Source organism: Solanum dulcamara, chromosome 4, assembly GCF_947179165.1.
Source record: "Solanum dulcamara chromosome 4, daSolDulc1.2, whole genome shotgun sequence".
Taxonomy (NCBI): domain Eukaryota; kingdom Viridiplantae; phylum Streptophyta; class Magnoliopsida; order Solanales; family Solanaceae; genus Solanum; species Solanum dulcamara.
In genome coordinates, this window is record NC_077240.1 from 35,887,919 (window position 1) to 35,913,974 (window position 26,056).

Genomic DNA, 26,056 nt, shown 5'->3' on the forward strand with positions numbered 1-26,056 from the left:
AGTATCAAGGATAAAAAAGTAGTAGTTGAGTGAAAGGAGGTAGACGGGTAAATAGTTTGGACTGTGGATTCAACTCAAATAAATAATTTAGATTAGACTCAATTTAAATAAATACTTTATTTAATGAGTCCAATTTTCCTTCTTTTTTTTCTAAGAAAAAAGGCCATCTGATTCATCCGTCGAAGAAAAGAGAGATCATTATCATTTTAAACAAGGAAAAAGATATCAAATAACAAAACAACTTCACACGGCAACTAATCAAATCTGGAACGTGGACTCGATTTATTCGAATAATTTCAGAATATATTTGATTATTTTCCCCCTCTAAATAACTTCAAATATTATTTTATACACTACTTGACAATATTCAATATAATTCATGGTAATATTTCCCCTAGACAAAAGAAATAGCTAGTTTTCAGAAAAAGGACAAGAAAAATATACTTTTAAAAGGAATTTCCTTTTTGTGTGAACATAAAAATGAAAAATTTAAAGTTTTTCAACGGTGGGTCTATCTTAAATAAAATAATGATGTAGAAATAAAATCTACGTATATTTAATGTTATCAAGATCTTCGTTATGTGGATTATATTAAATATGTTATTATTGTTAAATTACATTTGCAAATATAAACATATGCCATTGACCAATAACAAAAGATTATCATATAAATAGAAATATATTAAATATGTTATTATTGTTAAATTACATTTGCAAATATAAACATATGTCATTGACCAATAACAAAAGATTATCATATAAATAGAAATATATTAAATATGTTATTATTGTTAAATTACATTTGCAAATATAAACATATGCCATTGACCAATAACAAAAGATTATCATATAAATAGAAATATATTATGGTATTTCGTAAATCCCAAAGATTAGTATTGTAGGAGTTTTTTTTTTTTTCCGCTTATAAAAGTTGGTCACATTGCTGTAAGAAGCCATCTTTTCTGGTTTCAAAAAGAAAACAAATGATGTTGGGAAGTTTCTGAAAAATTGAAGAGTAAAATTTGAGGTGATTTTTGGTCAACGAAGAAATTATAGACAGCACACAATAGTTGTCCAAATTCATAATTGGACAACTATTGATCTTCTGACTCAATAAATAATTGAATCCCAAAAACACTCACACCAATTCCATTACCATGATTTTCCGGAAAATTTATCAGGGTAAGCTCCGGAATTCCGCCGTCCGGCAGACCATTTTCCGATGGTTTCAGTCTTATGTTGCTCCGGTGACGCCTATTACTGCTGGAAAGAGAATTCAGTCTCAAGTTCACTTTTTTAGAAACTATACGACGCCGTTTTGCTCTTATACTAAGGTGACAATCTTTCTTCTTTGCGTAAAATCTTGTTATAATAGTATTTGTTTTTCCCAAAATCATTTAGGTTAACTGAGTGTATTCATTTTCATGATGTGTTTGTGTGGTATTTTTGTTGATCTTGTCAAACTGAATATTCAAAGGGTAATATTCCAGGCCTTTTGTTTTGCTTTTTGTTCCTTTTTCTTCCTCCCCACATACTGGATATGGGAATATCAAGATTCTGGATTATTGTGACAAAGCTACCAACTTTTTAAAGATATGGCACCTTACCCTGATTCAACTCCAAAAAGCTAGTTCACCAAGGAAGAATTGTCCAAATCTATTATAAGTTCATTCCTCAATCAATGTGACACTTTTATCCACTCTAACACCCCCTTCATGCATAGGCCCAACTGGAGCGTGGATCGAGAGCCCAAATAGGGATGGACCTGGCTCTAATACCATGTAAAAATATGCGCACTCTAACAAACTTAATATAGTGGAATCACAACTGGCCTTAGAGATCAACTGCTGCAACTCATCAGCAGATTGTGATGTGGCTGTAATCTGCTATTTTGAAGTTTTCATCTGTTCAAGTAATTCCCCAAAAAAAGTAACAGGCAGAATCAGCTGAGGGTGGGGTTATTTGTGATCAGTGCCGGAATAGCTATGTTGCTCGGATTCTCCACAAATGCTGCCGCACTCGTGTTGGATCCTCCAAAAACACACTACTTTTGAAGGATCCGACATGCGTCAACATTTTTGGAATAGTCCAAACAACAAAGCATAATAGTTTCAAAAGTTGGTGTTTCTTTTCATGTAGTGGTGTTAATATTAAGGATCATTAGTAGTTTAGTACTAGCATCGACCAAAGTTGAACAGATCATGGAATTTGTTCCTTCTTTTAACTCCTTGTTTACTTTCTGCAACATGCTCCGTCTGTTTAGCTTCACTTCTTGTTAAACCTATCAGAAGTTCTCGATGCAGGTTTTTCCGCAATATGTTTTGAGAAGTTATTTTCTCTGTAGGTTAGCAACATCAGGGTATTCTATTGTTTTTACCTATTGTTTAAGCCAATATTTTTTGCAGTCAAATGCTTCATGTACTTTAAGAGGGTGTGGCTTTTCAACTCAAGCTGCGTTGGATCTTCCTGTTGGGGGGATAATTGATATACCCCTTGCACAAACTGGTGAAGGCATTGCAGAATGTGAACTTCTCAAATGGTTTGTTCAGGAGGTTAGTGAATGCTTCTTGTAAATATATAGGGTATCTCTGCCATACTTTTTCTCCTTTGGTTAATGATTTTTTAGTTATGTGCTTATGTTAGACGCTCAAATGATTAATTTGTTTTAAAAGTTTAACTTGATGTGAGGTGCATCAGCTTTTTTCTCAGGCTTGGAGGAACTTCAAGCCAATTATACTTTGAAGTACAATTTACATGCATCTCTTTGCCCATACTCATACAGCAAACTGCAATTAACGTTTTGCTCCTCATGATTTTGGTTGTTTACCCAATTTTCTCTTGTTAGAAGCCTATCAATCAAATACACTAATTGTTTTCATTTGTGATTTGGTTGTTCGAGTATGCTGGATTCTTGTCTAAAATAGCCTTTAAAGGCTCTGCCCCTTTTTTCATCTATAATTTGGTGGGATGAGTTAGGTGTGCTAAATTTTTGTTTTAACAATTTCTCATAGTCCTCTATTTGCTTTATCGTTCTGGATTCTAACAGCATAGAATTGCATCAGTAAAACCATCTGTTTCGTATGCAAAAAAAGACTTGGGAATACCGTATTCTTTCCCCTCCTCTCTCACTGTTTTTTTTTTCTGTTCTCCCATCTCCTTTTGCTGGATTGCTGACTTTGCACTCATTGGTTTATAATTTACTTGTAATACCATATAGTGTATGAAGCATTTTACAAAATTCATTCTGATATTTGTTTTTTTTGGCAGGGGGATCAGGTCGAAGAATTCCAACCTCTTTGTGAAGTTCAGAGTGACAAGGCAACGATTGAAATAACAAGTCGTTACAAAGGAAAAATTTCTCAACTTCTTCATGTTCCTGGTAACATCGTAAAGGTACAATGATACAATGCTTAGATGATTAGATAATGATGGATGAATCGGAATGAAGCTGGAAACAGTGAAGGAATATTAAAAAGTAGTTATTACTGTTCATTATTCACAAAAACAGTTATTACTGTTCACTGTTGGTTAGGGTAGTTATTCTGTTAGTTGTTGGTAATTTTTAACTCTAGCTTCCGTTACGATTCTATAAATAGAAATGTAAGACACTTGTTGATTCATTCAATGATATATGATAATTCTCTTCTCTCTCTCTTTTCTTCTACTTCTTCTTAGCTTCTATCTCGGAATTGCCCTGATATAGCTTTCTTCTTCTTCGAGGTTCGTCCTCCTAGTTGATATTCTCACTTCAATTACTGGTAATTAGATCATATAACTTCAGTCATAGTGTACTGACCACACTGTAATTCTTATGGTGTCTAATCTCTTGTCTAAGGATGACATCAGGTTGTAGTTGGAAATACAATATGACATCTTGAAGTGGGAATTTCATGATCACGTTCCATTTATTTTACTGTCAAAGAGGGAAATAATAACTTTTGTCCTGTTTTAAGATACCCTCAAATTTATGAGGAAAGGACGCGGAGAATAGACTCACTTTTCAAAAATTGTGGCCATAAAGAAAACTAGGTTTTGTGTGGTGAGCTTTGGAACTATGCTTGAAGAAAAATTGAGCAAACATATTATTCACAAGGAGAAACCAGTGTTCCTTTATACTTTAGGGTTCTATTTCTCTCCTTGAATTATTTTGATTTTGTGGACTGTCTCATCAATATCTGGTATATCATGCTTCATGTATAGTTGTAGAAGTTCCGAGGATGCTTAAGAATTAGATCATCCTCTCTACCAAATTTTGTAGGTTGGAGAAACACTTTTGAAGATTGGCGTTGATGAAACTCTTGATCCTACTGAGACTTCTGATTCTTCAGAAAAGATGACATCGCTGGAATCTGATTTCAGTGGCCCAAGTGACATCAGCTCTGTGCCTGAAAAAACCAAGATGGGTGGAGTGTCATCCACACCTGCTGTCCGCAACCTTGCAAAGCAGTATGGTTTGGACATAAATGATGTACCTGCAACGGGGAACGATGGAAGGATACTTAAAGAGGACGTGATAAATTACGCAATGCAAAAAGGACTAATTAATGAAGCACCAGCATGTGCGCAACAAAAACGTTCAGAGGTTTCACCTCTCATTGGAGGGGATTATGAAGATAAGACACTTCAGCTAAGGTTAGTTACTACCATAAGGAGAACTCAAACTCACTTGCTCACTTTACTGTTTCTTTATGTTACTGGAGACGTCTGACCGAAGATGGTGTGTGATTTTCATTAGTAGGAGAATTCTTTGAACGAAATTTTGTTGATAAGAAGCGAGTTCTTTGAACAATTTTTCTGAAGTGTGTTGCAAATTTGAGAAGTATATTACCAAAATAAAGAACCAAAATTATAGCCTAAAAAAGCATGTGTGACTGCTTGTTTGTCACTCAATCTCTTGATTCAACAAACTTTAATGGTGCAATAGGAGTTCGAGATGAGTTGGCTAAAGATTTCTATCAGTTTCCGAGCAATCCATACTAGAGAACATTTTCCTAGTGTGTCTTGAAAGCATTTCACAACTCTTCTCCCTATTTCTTAAGTTGCTTAAATATATTTCTTACATTGCAAGTGGTGTCCATCAGTTTGAAATGTGTGAGCAACTTGTGGTGGAAAATTTTAGATGCATATTCTTTATAAGGAAGGTGTTCTGTTTTTTTTATAGTCATGAATTTCTGTCTTTATCCTACAGGGGATATCAGCGTGCCATGGTTAAGTCAATGACATTAGCTGCGAAAATTCCACATTTTTATTATGTCGAAGAGATGAATTGTGATGCACTTGTGGAGCTCAAAACATCTTTCAAGAATGAGAATTCTGATCCGGAGATCAAGCACACTTTCCTTCCTGTCCTCATAAAATCTCTTTCGATGGCTTTAACTACACATCCCATGCTAAATAGTTGCTTCAGTGAGGAATCCTATGAGGTCATCCTAAAAGGTATATCAAATGCAAAATTCTAATTATCCATTTTTAAATGTTCCCATGCTCATCAACATAGTAAATATAGCTTGCTTTACATGATTAGTGACCATATTGACAATTATAGATTTTGTGTTATATGCTGATACACCATTTCTTTTCTTAATTTACACATTATTCATCCCTATTAATGGTACTGTTTTCTTCCCACAATCTAGGGTCCCACAACATCGGAATAGCAATGGCTACTCCAAATGGTTTGGTTGTACCAAACATAAAAAATGTTCAGTCTCTCTCAATCTTGGAGGTTAGTTAGCAGCTGTTACCCCAGTGAATTCAAGTATTGGCATTGTTTATTTTCTACTGAAATATCACATTTCTATCTATTGCTTTTCCTCTCATATAGGTACATCTCTACATTGCTCGATATACTCTATTAAGCACATCTTTTATTTGTTAAATCCTAGTTTGACATGACAATCTTAAAACACTATTAAGACGAGAATCTGACGGGTGTACACTTGCCTGATGAAGATATTGAGGCTTACATTACTAGAAAGAAGTGTAGAAGTTCCTTGGTACTCTGTAGATTCTCGTGTGTGAGTATTACTTTAAAATCATATGATGTGGCTACAACCTTCTCCTTTATGAGAGTCGGAGAGTGTACGTTGTTATTGAAAATCAAGAAATATAAAGAAGAATGTCTAGTTTGAGCTGAACAATAGAGAAATTTTGGAAGAACGAATAGAGGAGGATTTAAAGGCAGTGGAGCTTGGCTAGTTTATTTATACTTTTTCTTTATGATGGTGGTGCCCAAGACAGCTCGCGGGCATCTAGACTGTTCTACCGGGTACGTGCAGGCTGCTACCTGCAACCAACACAGGTACCAGGTAACTCTACCTGCCAAAGCTTAGTCTGCTTGCGCTCACCTCGACTATTCCACCGGCTTATTTTATTTATACTTTATTGTATTATCCTTGAGTCGATTTGGTGTTACATGTTAAAAATTGCAACTCCTCTCACTTGAGTGTATAAGCGACTTGTTAAATGTACACTACCTTTGAGGAGGAAGGAATAGTTCCAGATATGAACAGTCTGATGTCAAGTAAAGAGAGATAATAAAGTTATGCTAGGGAAAGGGACTCAAATGTGGGATTTTTGGTCCTGGTAAAGATTTTTCTCAGATCAAAATATAACAGTTTCTAGTTGACAGAGATCATTTTGTAATGAAATGACAATGATGGGAAAAGTGCTTCTCTTTTCTGTGGTGTTAGAAATTGGAATACAGTAGCTAGAAGATGAATCCGCCTTCACTAGTGTTACCAATTGATGAAAGAGTTTCACATCCCTGTTATATATGCTCCTGACTTAAATATGGAAAAAAGGAGGAGAAAATACACAAAACTGTGCACAAAAGGGGTACGTTAATAATTAAATCGCTTCCATCGCTATTCCTGTTTATTAGTGAAGTGATGACCGGAAATCCTTGGTTTAGTACATAGAATGCAGTATGTTGCTTGTTCTCTTCCACACTAGCAACTTGTATATACTTCCTGCATCTGATTCTTACCATACTGTTAAAGTATGGCTAAGAACTTTTTTGAGTTATGTATCTCAGCACTTGGTCTTTTCCGTTTTCTCCTCCCTTTTTCTTTCCCTTGCTGATACTATTTCTCATAGTATTTTGCTCATTCTATCAATACGAGTAACCTGTATCCATTTTCTGTGTTTGATTTGTCTTACCATCGTGTGAAAGAAGGCTGGGAAAACTTTGACTATGTATTCTCAGAATGGAACCTTCTCCCCTTTCATAATGATACTATTTTCATAGTCCAAGATCAATTCCTCTTATCTTTTATGTGTATATATGTATATACTACCAAATGCATGTTTGTGCTTCCCTTTGAGTTGTCAACTGGATATATGTTTTCTGCTACAGATAACAAAGGAACTGTCACGGCTACAGAAATTTGCTAAGATAAACAAGCTTAGTCCTGATGATATATCAGGGGGAACCATTACTCTAAGCAATATTGGAGGAATTGGTGGAAAGTTTGGTTCCCCACTTGTAAATTCACCTGAAGTTGCCATCATAGCAATGGGCCGAATCCAGAAAATTCCACACTTTGCTGAAGATGGGAATGTATGTCCTGCATCAGTCATGACGGTATGTAGTGATTTAAATACCTTCACGAGGCACCTTTCACCCATTTCTATAATCAGCAACATGTCTTGCATTGCATCAAAACCAGGGTGAGTTCATCAAACATGTTTCAGTGTCTCATATGGTATGATTTTGTTTTTTCAGATAAATATAGGTGCAGATCATAGAGTTCTTGATGGAGCGACTGTTGCAAGGTTCTGCAATGACTGGAAAAAGTTTGTGGAAAAGCCAGACCTCCTATTATTGCATACAAGATAAATTCTCATAAAAGTTGATCAGAAGTAATGTATGTGTATTTCAAGAACAAAGGCTCATTTTGGCCTTCCTTCTCGTTATATTGTGGGTATAAAGATCATTTGAAGCTTATAGGTGTCCTGAAAGAAAGAATCAATAATCTAATAGATCTAGGCAGTGTTACGTAGTCTCCTGTTGTACTAGGGGAAGAATCCGTTGTCGTAATGTGACAACAGTTGGAAAAATAGAAGAGAAATATTGTTACATAGACTATTCATCTTGATAATAAGCATTAGTTTTGAAAGTAACTTATTGTAACCATCCTATTCTCTATATATAGCTGTTGCAACTCTCCTTTTTAAACTTTTTGTTTCCATTTGTGGTAGCCAGCTTCCTATTCTATAAAAATTGTTACAGACCTGCAAGCATTGCTCAAGTTCAAGGAAATTTCTTACTAGTAGTCTAGTACATTCGATGGATAAGAGGCACATGTCATTGTTGAAAAGATGCTCTTACAAGAAAATATTGTGCGTCTAAAGACAAATGTTTCGTTTTCTGGAAAAACATTCTAATTGTTTCTGTAGTTCGAAAAATAGATGTTTTTTCCAGTTAATATATAATCTTGTTACACCCCCTTTAAGTTATCCCAAAATCAGATTCAACCACATTGTTTTTTCTTGAAAACAAGTCTTAAGGATGAAAAGGCTATCAAATAGCTATAATTAAGACAACTAATAGCTTAGGGTCAAGTTTTAAGGGGGGTCTTTTAAGTATTTTGCCTATTCTAATCTCAATGCTCCAAGTCATATATATACTACACGGTTGGAGCTTCTTTTGGAAGCATAATGTCTTTTGCATTAATTTTAGAACAGCACATTTCAGAATCTGAAAAGATAAAAGTACAGCTTGGATCAGGTAGATTTCTAGTATTGGTTGTAGCTACCTTTTTGGCAATCCAAAAGTAGTATACTTACCGATATGTACACGCAACCTTTAAAAAAAAAGAAGGAAAAACTGCCCAATATAACAAACATCAATATATATTTAATATAAATAGTTATAGTTTATCTTTTTTATATTATATAAATATAATTAAATATTAAATAGCAAAGTTAATTATACACAAATAATAATTTATTTTATAAACATAATTAAATAACTATTTAATTCAAGACAATTAATACACTCCTAATTCTAATCAATTAAGGATTAGCAATTAATGTATCTACTTCAATTATCAATCTTTTTGCTTCTCTCTTCAAATTAGTGTATAACCCCAAATTAGCACATTCCATCATCTTTCATGGATGACTTTTTTCTTCTTCTTTTCTTCTATTGACGATTCTTTCAAAAAAAAAAATATTCAAATTCAAACTTAATGATGTTGCGCTTCCTCTCTCTTTCTCCAATAAAGTGCCGTCATCATTGCTCGAAATGATTTACCAAACTTTATCGTCAGCCATGAGAGAAAACTTTGAAGTTTAAGTTCAAATTACGGATTTATAAAATTGTTACTAAAATTAATGAGTTATGTTTTGAAAGATTGGTTATATAACGAGGAGTTTATATCTCGAATTTGAGAATTTTTTGCTGCAAATTTGGAGACTTTTCAAGGAATCAAATGCACGCACATATACATTATATTCATGTATCAATGTACTTATATCGGCAGTGTATTCATGTATTTGATATATTTATTTCACTGTTATTGTAGCAAATGTATTTATTTGTATTTGATGTTGATTACACATTTGTATCAATATATCAACATGTATATGTATTGATTGTTATTCATTTTGTATCAATGTATTGTGTATATTACAACTTGTAATACATTTATATCAAGGAAAAAGGCATAAATTCCCCCCTGAAGTTGTACCAAAAAGTCAGTTACACACTTAAACTATCATAGCGACTTATTACACACGTAAACTACCTAAAAGTGAAACTATTACACACCTGAACGCATAACACCACTCTCATAGTATGTGGTGTATTACACTCGCTACCACGTGGCGTCACGTCGTTGTCATGTCATCGCCACGTCAGAAATTACATTTTTTTATATTTTTGTTTCTTTTCTTTTCTTTTCTTTATTAATTAACTTTTCTTTTATTAACTATATTTTATACTAATTAACTCTTAATTAATTATTAACTATCCATACGATTTTTTTATATTTTTTTCTTTTCTTTTCTTTATTAATTAACCTTTTTTTATTAACTATATTTTATACTAATTAGCTCCTAATTAATTATTAACCAACCATCTGGTTTTTTATATTTCTTTTCTTTTCTTTTCTTTTCTTTATTAATTAACTTTTCTTTTGTTAACTATATTTTATACTAATTAAATTCTAATTAATTATTAACTACCCATCAATTATTAACCACCAATTCGATTTTTTCTATTTCTTTTTTTCTTTTCTTTATTAATTAACTTTTTTTTATAAACTATATTTTATACTAATTAAATCCTAATTAATTATTAACTACTCATTCAAGTTTTTATATATTTTTTCTTTTCTTTTCTTTATTAATTAACTTTTCTTTTATTACCTATATTTTATGCTAATTAAATTCTAATTAATTATTAACCATCCATCCGCCCCCCCCCCTAAACCCCAATCGTCTTCTCCATCAACATGGGGAGAAGAATTCTTCTTCTTCTTAATGGGTTTTGAAAGAAAAAAAATCAAGATTCAAAATGGGGAGTAAATAAAGGTGGGTGTAAAGAAGAAGAGGGTAGGTGGGTGTGAAGAAGAAAGGAGGTGGGGGTGATAATTTCACTTTTAGGTAGTTTAGGTATGTAATATATCGTCATGAAAGTTTAAGTGTGTAATTGACTTTTCGGTACAACTTTAGGAGAGAATTTATGTCTTTTTCCTTTGTATCAATGTATTCAAGTCTATTAGTTCCTTGTTTTGCATTTGTATCATGTATTTGAGTGTAATTTTGTTCACTATTATATATTTGTATCAATATTTTTGAGTATTTCTATGGTGTATTCATCAACAAAATACATTTATATTAATGGCATACCAATGTATTCAACTTTTAAAAAAAGTCTAACAACAAAAAAATTATGTATCAATATCGTACAAGTAATGGTTGGTGATGCAACAAAATCAATGAAGAAAAAAAGATTTTGTAGTGCAATTTCTTTGTTTATTATGAAAAACATATTGTGAGATTTCATAGTTCCATTGATTATGGAAGATTGAGCTATTATGCTAAATTTTATCATAAGAACAAGCAACACAAGAGAATTCTTGAAGAATCTTTTATTTCTTCATCATATAGCCACGTTAATTCTCAATTATTTTTTATTCACATTTGAATCGGAATGGCCAACCGGTCATGCCAAATAATCTTTATTTCAGTACACTTCTAGTTTACTTTTGCATATGATTCCATCGTCATGCCCCTGTTTGTATACAACAAAAAAAAGAAAAAGGCTGGTAGTCTTTTACATAAATATTTATAATCCGCTTCGGCTGTAGTAATCTGAAGATGTTAAATCTTTTCATAATTTATAGTGTCAATTATAATTTTATTTATTTATTTTCAATTCCTTCAAAACTTAAAAAGTTTCTTTGGAGAAATACTACAACTCCAATATTATTCCTCCGATAGTATAATAGCTCTTTTAAAGCTCACAATTAATTTTGTGTACTATCTCATGACACCATCCGTTGGTGAACATCTCCTTTAAGGAGGAAATTATATTATTATTATCATGGTCAAAATTATTACAGATAAGACATGTGTCTTGCTTTACTTTTGTCGTACCATACGTACACAACCAATGATCATTTATGTCAAAATAAAATTTATTTATTTTTCTCAAACCTCCAGTAGAGGTGAGTTGTGGCATATATTCAATCTATAATATTTTTTTAGTTGTGGCATATATTCAACCCATGATATTTTTTATCACATCTTGACTCATTCACTTTCAGAATGGTCTAGCATTCATGACGCTTATCACAAGTCACATTCTCTTTAGGGAATGGACTAATTATGTGTATATGCTTCATAAATTTGCATTATAGCTTATTGTTATGCCTTTATAATTTATCATTTTTGCATGACCTACCTCAACATTATTTTGAAAGGTCAAGTGTACCGCCACTTTATCTTCATTTCTTTTGATGGAAGATTTATCGCACAGCGACCACGGGTCCAATGACCTTTCATACCATTATGATGATAAAAATTACCTTCACATTTTGAAGGACTATTTGGAGAGCCCATAGAGTTCTTCCTTTTATAATTATCACAATGATGACTATTATAATTTTGTCCCTCCACACCCTTATTCATACATTCAATCACTTGTCTTCTTTCAAACTTATTATCTACTGCTACACATTCATATGATAGAATGGAGTAAATCAACTGGACGGATTTCAAACTTATCATGTATTGCTACCACATTCACTTTAGGGAATTGAGCAAATTCAATGGGACGAATTTCATGACTTTTCATCCAAAAATATATTATTTTTGTCTTAGTCATTATTTTATCATCACTATAGTGCATTGAGACTCAAACTCAATGTCTTATCCATATAAGACATGTTAGGCCATAATTCTATTAGACTCATACCCAATATCTTATCATCATTGTGCATCAAAATTCAAATTGATGTCTTACCCTCTTGATAATAGAACTTGAATCTACCGTCTTACCCTCAAATATTTTTCATTATAGTTCATCTGGACTTTAACTTGACGTCTTACCCTTCAATCAATGGCATAGTAGGCCAAAACATAATAGGACTCAACCTCAAGCCTTTAAATAATATTATCATTTTATCGTTATATAAATAAGTGAATTAAGTTTCAATAAGACATGAAAAAAAAATATTTTTGAATTTCATAAGTTCGACTCCCTCCACCATTTGCTACATGAGTATAGATGTATTTAGTCTTGGACGGTGATCTTTTCCTCATCGGTGATTCATCTGCAAGCTTGAATCAACTTATTGAATAAAATAGAACTTAATATGTAAATAAAACATACATATGTGCTCTAACATCTTACAGTGACATATATAGCACATGTCCAGATTTACTTTACGGGTTAGCATCATATTTGTTGATTTTTTTATTTTTTATTTGTTGGATAAACTTGATCAACAATTATTTACTCCTTCTCATCATCATCATCATCATCAAATCTTTGGTATAAAACTCAATCTGAATGACGTGGTGAGCAAAATTAAAATTAGAGACAATGTGTTGATAACGTATTATAAAACATAAGTAATATAGAACAAGACTTATAGACAAAGATATGGAGAGTAGAATATAGAGATCATCTTATTCATATGTCTTCAAGTGTCATTTATAATAATGAATGACAACCTTATTTAAATGTTGAGAAATCACTGCAAAAGTCACTATATTAAATGCCCAAATTAATGGATACATTCTTATCCAAAATGGTTCATAGAACCTAGGAAATATGTATACATGAATGTAAGAAGTTCATGTATTAATTAAATGGATAATCCACACATTCAATGGATTCATAACAAATATAGCTTTTTAAGTTTCATTTAGTTATTAAAATGCAAGCTTTCTTTATTTTGTTAGATTGGAGGACAATTTTGTCCAAGAAATTTTTATTAAATGAATGAAGGTTATTTTTGTAAGCCTTTTCTTAGAAAGGGCAAAATATCAAGACCAACTTTTATGAGGGCCATTTGTGAACTTTACCCAAAGTAATTGTTGTACTCTTTGTCCCAATTTATGTGAAACAAATATTTTTTGTTAGTTTAAAAAAGAATAACATATTACTATATTTAATAAAGTAATAATTTAACTTTAAAATGTACATACTTCTATATTTAGTAATATTTTAACTTTAAAATGTCAATTTCACCCTTAATGAAATAATTTGTACCCACACAAACATTAATGACTTATTTTAGACTATAATTTTTTTGAAGAAAATTTTTTAAACTTCATAACAAGTGAAATAATATCATATAAATTGAGACAAATTGAGAAGGAGGGAGTATCCGGAGAAAAGTGAGTGAAAAATATCAGTCTTAAAATTAAAATTTGTGACATTAATTTGGTTAAATGAGATTAAATAAAAAGTGGAGATAATTATAATAATTAAAAATTTGGGTGCATATAAAAACTTCAAAAATTTTAAAAAATATTCTATCCTATTTAAAATTTAATTTCATAGCCAGCTCTTTCATATCCTTTTAATCTTCTTATCTTTTTTTCGCTCTCTCTAGATTTCTCTTTTTCTTCTTCTTCTTTGCCATTTTCTTCGTTGCCACTGTCGTGGTTGTTCATCCTTTTTTATTGCATTTCTTTTTCTTTTTTTTTGTTTTTATTTTTACAGATTGTTTTGTCTTAATTTTAAGAAATTTTAAAAAAATCTTTTTTAAGTTATTGAAAAAAATTCTGCAGAAAATCAAATAAGTTGTTGCGATAACTATGGTAGCAACTTCAACATAGTTGATGCAACATCTTCGATAGTTATTTAATTTTTTTAAAAAAATTGAGGCGGAGAAAAAGTTGGTGAATGAGATGGTGATTGTGGCGATGTTGGTGGTAACAATAAAAAAGAGGTGGTGGTTATTGAAGCGGCGATGATAATAAAGGAGGAGGAGGTGATGGTGACGGCAACAACAACATAAGGGGCGGGGACGACAACAATGGAAAAAGAGGTGCGGAAGGGGGAGAAAGAGGGAAAAATAGGGCCTTTATACAAATAATTAAACTTTAGATATTTAAAGTTAAGTGCCATTATCATTAATCTTGAAATTATCACTTCTATCCAATAAAATAATTAAGAATCAGGTCGTTTTTTCTTAATTTTGAAAGTTTTTTTTGTCACGGTAAATTACCTTTTCACCACACCGCACTCAGCATTCATATAAGAAAACTGCTCAACTTTTCCTATAAACCGCTCAAATTTCTCCCGCTCTCATCCATGGCGAACCAACTTCTCCTCTGCACCATTTTAGTGTTCTTCATCTCTCTCTTCCCCCCTTTAACTCATCAACTTTCATTATCAGGTAATTCAAACTCCTCACCCAACGCTCGCTGCTACTGTATATAAGTCAATACAGAATGAATTTAAAACAATCAAATAGTATAGTATTTAACATTTTTTTAATTTTGGCAGAAGAAGATTTTTCAGTTCCTAATTTTGCATTCAGTTGGGAGGACAACAATGATACATTTGTGGCTGGGTCTGTTGCAACCATAATGGTGAAAGTTATTGGAAATTATGATCCTGCCCAACTCAAGCACCCTTTTAATCCCAACATCAGCGTGAATGATAAAATGGGAAACAGCTCTTACATTTCTGGGGTTTCATCAAATTTTGGTGATAATTTGGGGGATTGGAGGATTACTTTCCTTCCCATCAGGACTGGCTTGTTCAATGTCCTGATTACTGATGATCACTTCAATGTGTTTGATTCTTCACTGCATTTTCAAGTCACCCCAGGTCTTTTTTATTCACTAAATTTGATATATATGCGCGTCGGTCTAATAATGGTAAAATTCAAATTCTGTTCGTTTGTGTATATGAAGGTAAGATGTATCCATCTGCAAGCGTTGTGTCATGGAAGAATGGAGTGAGTGAATTTGCAGCAGGGATGAAAGCTTCACTTATGATTCTTCCTAGAGATGCATTTGGGAATAATATCTCTTCGACAAGTGAAAGTGATCAAGGACTTAACTCTTACAGCTTTACATTCTCTATATCTACTTTCAATGGTTCCGTTGCAACTATCCTCAATTTCACCAATAAAGGATGGGGGGGTATATCTGGTTACCTTGTCGCGGAGTTTATTGTAGCTACAGCTGGAACTCTTTTACTTAATATACAAGGAGACAGCCAAACATTGAGTGGCTCTCCACTAATCTTCATAGTGAATCCAGGTGATTCATGTAAGCATAAGGATGATAACATTATTATTACTCTTTATAGTTTTTATCAAAAGGATGCTGACACATTTATAAAGTTGTAATTGATTTTTCTTCTATTTTATTTGGTTAGACACTGATTTTTATTCATGCTTTAACAAAAAGTGATTTCACTTTTGTGGTCATTGTGAATGTTTCTCTTGGATAGTAACCGATTCCTAGGTTCATCTTGCAGGATCTCTGGATGTTTCAAAATGTTTGTTGCAGTGGGAAGTTGAAACAAAGTACTTCCAAATATTTTCTCTGGTAGAAGGTTTTATTCACCAGCATGATCGATACGGAAATCTTGTTCCAGGATTGTATGAATTTGATGTCGAAGTTATTGAAAATGGAACAAATTTGATTATTCCTGTGACAGATATTCAATTCAAGCAGGTTGGACTGGGTATTCAGTTGTTCTCCTTCAGCCTAACAGAACCAGGGGACTTCAAGCTTATGATATATCATAAAGAGCAGAATTATTCCATCTCAACTATGCCGTTTCATTTTACAGTGTATATAGGTACTTTAGCGACTATGTTTGCTGCCACTTACATTTCTTGGTTTCTTTCCTTTTACGCTTATTATGCCTCTCATATCAACAAACTGCTCTAAAATTTTGGTTTTTGTGCACATTATTTTTATTTCTGTTAGCTTAGGTATCTATGGAGTTATTTCTTTCAGTTGCTTCTGTGTCACATGGTTAGCGCTTTAGCAGTTCCCGTATGATTAGATTTTAGACTCAAAGGAGATTCTCACTGAAAAGAAATCATGTCGGAGGTTCCATTAGCAGGTAACCTTGTGAATAATCTCAAATTAGGGGTAGAATATTTCAGAAATGAAAAGTTCCCAATATCTTCCGGTTTACCTTATTGAACGTTTAACTGCTTGTTAATGCAATAAGTAGCTTGTGCCATTGTGATTACCTTCTGATACGCTAGTTGATATTCCTTCTGTGTATGAAGCCATGTATCAGAGTTGGTACATTACCAGTATTTAGCTTCTGATCTACTATTTCAAATTTTATAGGTTATTGTGATGGGATGAATAGTATTGTCAATGGGTCGGGTCTAAATGACTCTGTTGCTGGTGAAGCTGCAAGTTTCTCTGTCTTATTGAAAGATGCTTATCTATATCCTTCACTTGTTGAGATAGAAAGCCTGCAAGTACAAGTAGTGAATGAATTTGATTCCTATCAAGCACAAGCAAGCATACATCCAATGAAGATGGCCAATGGTATCAAAATCAGAATTAGTTTTTTGATAAACAGGATACACTTACCTTGACATTTTTTTGATTGCTTGCCTCTCTATAATAGGAACTCGGTGTGGTACGAATTCTAATTGCAGTGCACATAATGATGTGGAACTTGCTTTTACTCCTCTGGATGATACGAACATTGATGTAAGGATTTTTGATACTGTTCTTTATGTTAGACTTTAGAATAGACTGAACTGATAGTTAATTTTTGGTTGCAGCCAAGAAACATGAGATTTAGTGCTTTTGATGTTAATTATATACCAGAGAGGAGTGGAATCTATGAAATTCGTGTATTTTGTGGAAATATTCCATTAAATGGTGGTCATCCATTCAGAAAGACAGTAAGTGCAGGTATATGTTTATGCTCTTAATCTATATGCATATTCATGAAATAGCTAATTTGTGGGAGTTAAACTAGGAAAGGAGCGCTTTCTTGCTGATATGAAGAGATGGTGCTTATATCAGAACTTTTTTATTTGTCTATAAGTAGTCCTACTTTTACAGCTTGTGAATTATTTGAAAAAATCAACCAATAGCCGCAACACAATATCTGTCCAACCATTAATTTGTCTAACTTAATTGGGGATGATGATGCATGGATCTTCTGATTCTCAAGTTTCTCAGATGTTTCATTGCTTTGGTGCAGGAAAAGTTAATATATCTCTTTCAGGACTTGTGAAACCCAGTCCAAAAGTATCAAAGCTAACAAAGAATGAAATCACAGTACAACTCATGGATTCATATTCTAATCCAGTCCTTTTACAGCAGTCAAAGTTAAAGTTGGAGATTAGTTCAGCTAACAGCTCAGGTTTTTCAATATCGACTTTTAGTGATAATAAGGATGGCACGTATAGTGGAAGCTACCTGGCAAAGGATGTTGGCACCTATGATATATGTGCCTCTTTGGATGGAATGCGTCTCATGCCATGCCCCTTTGGTGTGAATGTATACACTAGTGAGTTCTTTCCTTTGAAACTAAATATGGAATTCTTAAGAGGCTAAGATAAAATGAAGCTTGTTATAATGTGGAGTTTCCACTTTAATCATTCAAATACATGGTCATTGAAAATTGGTAATTTGTTGCTTTTCATGACCTGACTTCATCTAACCCAAGGATTTCTTCTGCCCTTCAGGTGATTATTTCCCTAGAGTACAGAATGATTTGGTCTGGGTCTGGGAGGATGATTCAATAGCTTTTGATGCTCTAGAAAATGACTATTTTGCTGGCCATAACATTACAATTTTTGAATTTTCAAAGGTAGGTGTACTTCCATTACACATGAATGGAAGATTATATACTTTTTGTTTTGTAACTTAAAGTTAGAGGTAGGAGAAACGTCGTAGATATTCACCTCACGATTGCAATGTAAAGATCTAAAACGTTGGAAAAAGGAAGAGAATAAGAAGCACAATTGTGGTTGTGATTGCGATTGGAATCTTCAATGCTATTGTTAGCTTCAACTTCAAGTGAGCCAGAGTTTGAAAGAAGTAAGAGTTTCTGGAAGGGTCACTTTTTCCCGGATGTTATTCGCTATTGCGGTGTTTGAATAGCAACGAATGGATTCTTAAGTATAATTAAATGTTTAATCGAGAACTATTAAAATTAAAAAGGTCTAGGAAAGGGGAGTTTTAATGTTAGATATGATTCCTGAATTCCTAGATGCCACGTAGGCGATATATATATATATTGATTTTAGTTTAAAAATAAGGGATTGTTTGGTAGAATGTATTAGAAGAAATAATGCACGCATTAGCTTTGTGTATTAGTAATACCATGTTTGGTACACTTTTTCAATCTACATATATATTCTATTGTGTATTGAGGAGTGTATTACTAATACATGAAAATTCATGATATTAGTAATGCAAGGAAATTTAATAATGAATATATTAAATAAATATTTTTTACATCTTTTCAGAAGAATATTTTAAAAAAAATTATACAATACAAGACTATTTTTATCACACCAAACTAAACAATGAATAAGAAATTCGTGTGTACCTTAGGTGAATAAAAATGTGTTAAGATATTTTTTCTTACATATGTTATCATGTAGTCCATCTACAGCTGATCAAGTTTTTTCCTAACACAGAGTTTAGATTTTCCTTTTCTGGTTGTCTTCGTGAAAAGTTGCCTCAATTGAATTTCTATGCACAGCCAGGTCGTGGTTCAATTCTTCAATATGGGCATCTCTTTCGATATACACCTTTCAAAGGATTCTACGGGAGGGATTCTTTCTCTTATACAATATGTGACGTGAATGGGAACATTGCCTCTGGTGGTGTGAATATATCCGTTCTAAGCATCCCTCCTCAGTTCGTTTCAGTTCCAAGTCAATTGCTGGCAACTGAAGATATTATTAGTCCAAGATTCGGGTAAAGTTCTAGTTAAGATTTCGTTTTGCTTTGGTGTGTAAGAGTTTGTAATCTGGTCTGCTAACTGGATGCAGTGGTTTCTCTGGACTTGAGATTATCTATTCAGATTCCACTGAAAATATCAGCATTACATTTAGTGCACAATCTGGGATCGTCTTTCTGTCTCCTATGTTAATGCAATTTTGGCAGCCAGCCTGGAGTATTTCTTCTACATCCAAAGAGGTTGGAAAGACTACCGAGTTAACGTTAACAGGTTTTGTAGATGAAATCAATTTTGCAATACAGTCAGTGCAGTATTTTGGGTATGACTATTTGCACATAAGTTCTCACCATTTTTTTTTTCTGAATCTGTTTTTCTTCGGAAGTTAGTAAGCTGGTTATTATTTTCTTCTATAAGTGTGTCCATTTCTAGATGGGAAGTCATCCTTGTGTATGTGTAGATTTTTAAGGGGGTCTGTGGTATAATGTGTAGTAGGCTCTTAGCTGAAGATATTTAAAGAACAAGTAAAAGTCCAGAAGAATGATGGGTGACAATAAACATATTAGTTTAGGAATAAATATTATGAGCTTAATTAGATAGGAATATCAGATTTTAGTAAAAATGAAGGTTTTTTTCTTACTAGTGCTATATTCACAAAGCAGCATGATAAGTGAAAATAAAAGGATATATTTGTGAATTACTATATTTTGGAAGTGTTACTTTGAGATTAACTTGTTATAGACCCCCAATTCAGTAGAAAATATTGTTGTTCTATCAGCATTTAGGACAGGTTGAGAATCTACGGACTCTTGTTGAACTTGGGCAAAAGTTCTCTTCTTCACACAATTTCTTATATTCCAGATTAATTTAGATTCACAAATTGTGATTACATGGCTGTCTGTTTTCTCCTTCATCCTCTAGAGGAAGTCTATGTAACAGAAGACAGATAATTCTTGACAATTATGAATCGTATCAGCATATTTTACCTCTTCCTGTTCCTCTTCCTTTTTCCTGTCATACAACATTAATTACTATCTAACTGCCTCTCATTTCATTCATGCGTCTTCTTCTTCTTTAAAAAATAAGTAAAATTATATTTAAACATTAAACTAGGCCACCAACTGTAGACACCTTTCCCCCAGGATTAGAAGGTTGAGGAGGAGGGGGGGGGGGGGAACACCCGGACAGCCTCTCTTGCTAACATGAACATAGACATCTAGTAAATGCTGAGAATGACTAATAACTCTCATGTGTTTATTTGAATCAGAAATGAGAACTTCTACGGCACTGATACAATTCAAGTCTCTACGATGAACAAAAATGGGAAGAACAGTTTAGATATTCCTATATTGGTGGAACCTATCAATGATCCTCCATTAATTAATCTCCCTCCTTTTGTTATTTTGGATCAAGGGGGTGAAGAAGTATCCATTTTTACCAGAGACAGGAATAAGTCTGCTGTTTTTGTTGGAGATCCAGATCTACTGCATTATCCTGGTACGTGAGTTTGTTGATGCATTCATCCCATGTGGATGTAATCAATGGGTACTACTATAATTGGGATATTCCCAGCACCTTCTTGGGATTGGTTAATAATTTGTAAAATAAATGGATAATGAAGGTTGAGAGTCGCGTTAATTTGTGCTGTTGAGTTATAGGTAAGAATCAAGGATATCATCCAGAGATTTGCAATTTATTTAATCGAAATAGATAGCTGAACTTTTTTCGTCAAGATCTTTATTTCACATTCTACAAAAAAAAGGGACTACCTGCTTTTCTGGTCAAAACATTCTATATCTGGTAGTGTGGTGCTCTGCTTAAAACGGCTTCTATTACGCAAGTCTCACAGAAACCTCTGTCGTTTATATTTGCTGATGCTTTTACGATATGAGAGGGATATAATACTTTTACATCTGAAACATAGTTGCGTGCCTCCTTCAAATCTTACAGATTTTGATATTAAGTTTATTTTCAGGGAATGTGTCTCGTTTCTTGGTTATGTTCTCCGTGGAAGTCAGCTCTGGCTTCCTTTCAACAAAGCTTCCTGCTAACCTCATTAGCACGACTGAATTAAAATTGAAAACCAGCTACCAGTGGCAACCTCTTCAGACATTTGTAACCATCTCAGAACATTTTATGGTCAAAGCCAAAGGCATTAGGTTTCGGGGTACACTAGAAGACTGCAACAGTGTCTTGGTGCAATTGCTATATCATGTGTGTTCTAGAGATTCTAAGTTATTGATATCATTTTCGGCTGGTTCTGTGACTTATATCTTCCTTTGATATATTATTTCCTGATAATATGGTAGTATCGTTTACCTAGTCTGCAATAAGTGCATCAAGAACAAAGAATCTAATCAGATCATATGCTTGCTATCTGTTTCATAAGACAGCAGGTAATCAGTACAAGGTTGGAGAGAATTAAGATTAGTTCTGATAATTATTTCAGTGCCCTCTGAGATCACTTTTGACTTCCTGCGACACTCTTTCAAATGTAGCCATGTATGCTGTTCCCGGAACCTTCCCTCCAAACTAGTCTAATGAACTGAAGAGCCAAAATAAAAAATCAAGAAACAGAATTGAAAGATGTGAAAAACAACAGTAATAATTTAAGCAATATGTTTTCTTTCACTTTTCACTCATGAAGGGGAGCCTTGGAGTTACTGGTAAAGTTGCTGTCATGTGACCAGGAGGTCACGGGTTCAAGCCTTGGAAACAGCCTCTAGCAGAAATGCAAGGTAAGACTGCGTACAATAGACCCTTGTGGTCAGACCCTTCTCCGGACCCTGCGCATAGCGAGAGCTTTAGTGCACCGGGCTTCCCTTTCACTTCTCACTCATCTTTCATATTTTTCTGTTGGTTTTCCAGGACCCTGCGCATAGCGGGATCTTTAGTGCACCGGGCTGCCCTTTCACTTCTCACTCATCTTTCATATTTTTCTGTTGGTTTTCCAGTTCATTCATGTTTGTCTTGCACTATTCCAATGAAATACAGGGAATCAGGAGGTTAGCTAATGGTATATGTATCACTACTTGAGAAGTGGCATAGGGAATGTCAAAGGCAGTGACACGAGACATCATGAGTGAATCTAAGATAGTCAGAAATGGTTTTCTGCAATGCAGCCTTTATAGAAGATTTTCCCTTTTCTCCCTTTGCTATGACTTCTTTTTATGGGCTAGTTAAGGACTTTGTGAACATAAAAGGGACTTATATGCATATTTGTATTTATATTGTACTGCATCTACTGAAAATCCTTGGAGATGTTGGAGTTATATTTGCAAATGGATTTGTTATTACTTCTCCACCATTTTATTGGAGAATTGGCGGACTCATTCTTTGTCATATATGTTGCTATCTATCTTGTTTCCTTTTCATGTTCGGATCTTCTTAACTATATGAATTGCTTTGCAGGGTGATGAACATCGTTCTATTCTTATTGTGACGGTGAATGATATGGGGAACTATGGGTGCTACCCAGACTGCACTGATTTGATGTCAATGCCTCATTTTGTTGAGGCTTCTGTTAGTCTCATGAGAGAAAGACCTCTGAGTTCATTATTTTCACATGGTAAGTTATGCATCAGAAAGGGGCAACATTTGTCATCATAAAGCTTCTTCTTTGCATTTTTTTCCTGAACTATGTGGTGCATGCCTATTACCACAGGTGCCCACTTCTTAAATGCTTACCTTACCTAATGAGAAACTCCATTTTCACGTGCCAAATACTTTAGTTTTTTGGTTCCAAATGTGTTGCTTTTAGTAAAGCCATAACTGGAAATGTTGCTTTCTTCTGCCTCCTATAGATCTCGGGTAAGATTTTGAAGTGTTAAAATATGCAGTTACAGGTCTCCGATGCTGACTGTCAAAGAAATTGTTTTTCATATATTGTTATTGGTTCATACAAAATGCAATTCATGAAAAGGCAGATGCATGGTAACTTTTTGATGTTGCATTAATTGTATGAGAAATAGTCTAATTTCTATCAAATTATGCAATGTTCACTTTTTTTCTGAGATTTCATTCGGGATAAGTGAAGCATTGACAGACTTGTTATGGTATTAATTATCGGGATGATAATAATACGTGCATCTGATTTGCAGTTTCTGGATCAGCAATTATTGTTGAATTCATTCTGGTGCTTTCGCTTGGTGTGATACTTGTATTCTTCATTTGCAAATGTGCATTTGTTCTCATTAATGAGAAAAGGAGGCAGGCATCCCAGGATTTTGAGCTCTCCAATGTCCAGAATTCCCAAGAAGGAACAGTAAGTATGCGATTAAATCAAGAACTGTTGTTCTCCACAAGCCAGCATTTTATCTTTTCCTGGCATCTGCGGTTGATGTTTTTCCTCAATGTGACACATCCATTAATCTTTTGTTGCATACCATACTCTGGTAAATTGGTAGTATTCGATTAAGATCTTTTACAATATGTTTTTTTTTGTACTGTACAGTTAACTGAGGATTTATCTGATAAGATGACTCGAGTCAGAGGATGCTGTTCAAATTCCTTCATGTCTAATCTCCAGCTCTCCAAAATCCATCTGCGGTAGGTTTATAGTAGTACAATATCTCTTTTCTGAGAAGATGGAATCAAAAGTCTTTTTTTTAATTATTATGGAAAAATGCACCATTTTGTAAGCTTTTAGAAAGTTTGGAATGTTGTGATTTATAAACAAGTTCAACACCGCGGGCTGACTATAGCCGAGGGTTGTGGTGGTGTGAACGGAAGCTTATGAAGATTAAGAATATTTTTAATTGTGGAAAGGAGGATGATAGAGGATACAATACATACTGTGTTAAGTATTTTTGAGAAAGTGTTATATCTGTAAAACGTACTAACAGCAGAGAGTTGTTTCTCAGCAAAAGCAAGCTAGTAAGTTGCAGTTCTATATGCAGAAAGTCTTATTCAGCTGTATGCTCTTGCACTAAAAATATAATTTATTTGTAGCATTGATCTTATGGGGTTCTGTTCTACTTAAACTACATATTTCAGATCATGTCTACAGCTTGGAATTGGAGGATGTCCAAAACCAACCAATACTTATTCAAGTGATCAGCTTGAAATGACTTCTCCTTCTGGGCTAAGTGCTGCAAAAGATAAGCAACTGGAAGAGCCTCCCTCAAGTTTATTAAGATGATCCAACTTCTTTTTGATATGCTACTTGTGACATTGTACTATTATATGGGGTGCAATAGATTATTATTACCTATAGCCAGCACTTGTCAATACTAATGTTGCAGGAAGTGAAGTTAGTTAATTGTATAGTCAGTTGGGGTCGGTATAGTTTGGACCAACCCAAAATCCAAACCGAAATCCAAACTTTTTGGATATTTGGTTTGGATTTTTTGATTATGGATTGGACTTTGGATTTTATTTTTTAAATTTATGGATTTCAAATTGCATATCGAATTTAGTATTATAGATCTTTGGATATCCGAATATCTGATTTTTTTTGTCTTATATTAAGCCTTACTCATATTATATTTGTCCAATGCTAATAAGTTCAAGTTCGAAGGTCCAATAGATTAGTATTGTATCCAATATGGAATCACACAGCATGGGAGGTGGAATGACTTAATCCTTTTTAATGGTAGAAAGTTATTTTAAAGTGGAATTAATTTTACCTTATAATGCTACATCCAGATTTGGAGTGTATAGTGAAATATATGCACCAATCCAAATTTAACAAGTATATTTCTATTTGAATTTGTTTTTTATTTACTTTCTTTCTCATTTTGTCACGATCCGAATCCGGGTGTGATGACACCTGTCCTTTCCCACTGGATAAGTCAGTCTAAAATCCAACATTTCGATAAATAAAGCGGAAACAATCTAAATAAGTAAATAATAAACAAAAGCGGAAGTCTTTCAATTTAAATACCTCCAAAGATTGGTTGTCACATGTACAAGCAGCCAAAGAAGACAAAATTGAAATGAAATACAAGTCTCAATTTGTCTTCAACTCTCAATTAGAGTAAAACATAAAAGTATAGAAAATTCGAGAGTATGTTGAATGTCAATAGCTATCTCTCCCAAAAATCCTAGAAGCCTCAAATGATCAGAAAGGGACGGTGATAAAAGTTTAGGCTCAAAACCTACACAAGTGTAGAAGCAAGGTGAGTACCAAACAACTCGGTACCCAACAAGCTAACTAGAAAAATTAAGTAAATCTAATAGAATACATGAATTCCTTTTCCAACTCAACCGAACAACACAGACTACGACCTGCACAGAAATCAGCCCAACTTAACAGTTCATACTATACACTTCAATAAGGTTCAGATCACAGCCAAATATCATAAGATATATCGTACAAATACTCACAAGTCACAAATAGACATCAAATTGTCAACACAGGTATGCAGATTATGTATATGCACACTCAATGATCATGCATGTGTGCAATTGCCGAAAATGACCTCGGCCATATAATATCTCTGACTAAAAATGATCTCGATCTCACAATCATATACATTTTATCACAGTATTTCAGAACTAATGCAAACAACATGCTCAAACAAGTAATGAGGAATAATCAATTCAGACAAACCACATTCACAATTAGACTATCAAGTATTTCATCAAATACACAAAGATATCTAGATTACGGCATGGAATATTCAATATGCAACAATATCACACATCGTCTTTTATTAACCCCATCGATTCATTTTA

At 33.6% G+C, this 26,056-nt stretch overlaps 2 protein-coding genes across 2 annotated transcripts; both read left to right on the forward strand.

Annotated features, from left to right (window-relative positions):
• Positions 1–909: 909 nt before the first annotated feature.
• Positions 910–8,241, forward strand: LOC129887308 (lipoamide acyltransferase component of branched-chain alpha-keto acid dehydrogenase complex, mitochondrial). The gene is made up of 8 exons (XM_055962357.1): positions 910–1,334; positions 2,406–2,552; positions 3,268–3,393; positions 4,259–4,632; positions 5,189–5,436; positions 5,637–5,725; positions 7,358–7,585; positions 7,727–8,241. Exons 1-8 carry the CDS (start codon positions 1,158–1,160, stop codon positions 7,838–7,840), a joined length of 1,503 nt encoding a protein of 500 aa, XP_055818332.1. The 5' UTR covers positions 910–1,157; the 3' UTR covers positions 7,841–8,241.
• Positions 8,242–14,123: 5,882 nt separating this feature from the next.
• Positions 14,124–24,790, forward strand: LOC129887309 (protein GAMETE EXPRESSED 2). Its single transcript, XM_055962358.1, has 17 exons — positions 14,124–14,864; positions 14,975–15,301; positions 15,388–15,738; positions 15,959–16,285; positions 16,792–16,998; positions 17,081–17,166; positions 17,241–17,373; positions 17,669–17,977; positions 18,156–18,280; positions 19,181–19,398; positions 19,473–19,700; positions 20,646–20,875; positions 21,354–21,592; positions 22,790–22,946; positions 23,479–23,642; positions 23,832–23,926; positions 24,374–24,790. The coding sequence occupies exons 1-17, from the start codon at positions 14,780–14,782 to the stop codon at positions 24,516–24,518; spliced, it is 3,426 nt and encodes a 1,141-aa protein (XP_055818333.1). The 5' UTR covers positions 14,124–14,779; the 3' UTR covers positions 24,519–24,790.
• Positions 24,791–26,056: the final 1,266 nt, after the last annotated feature.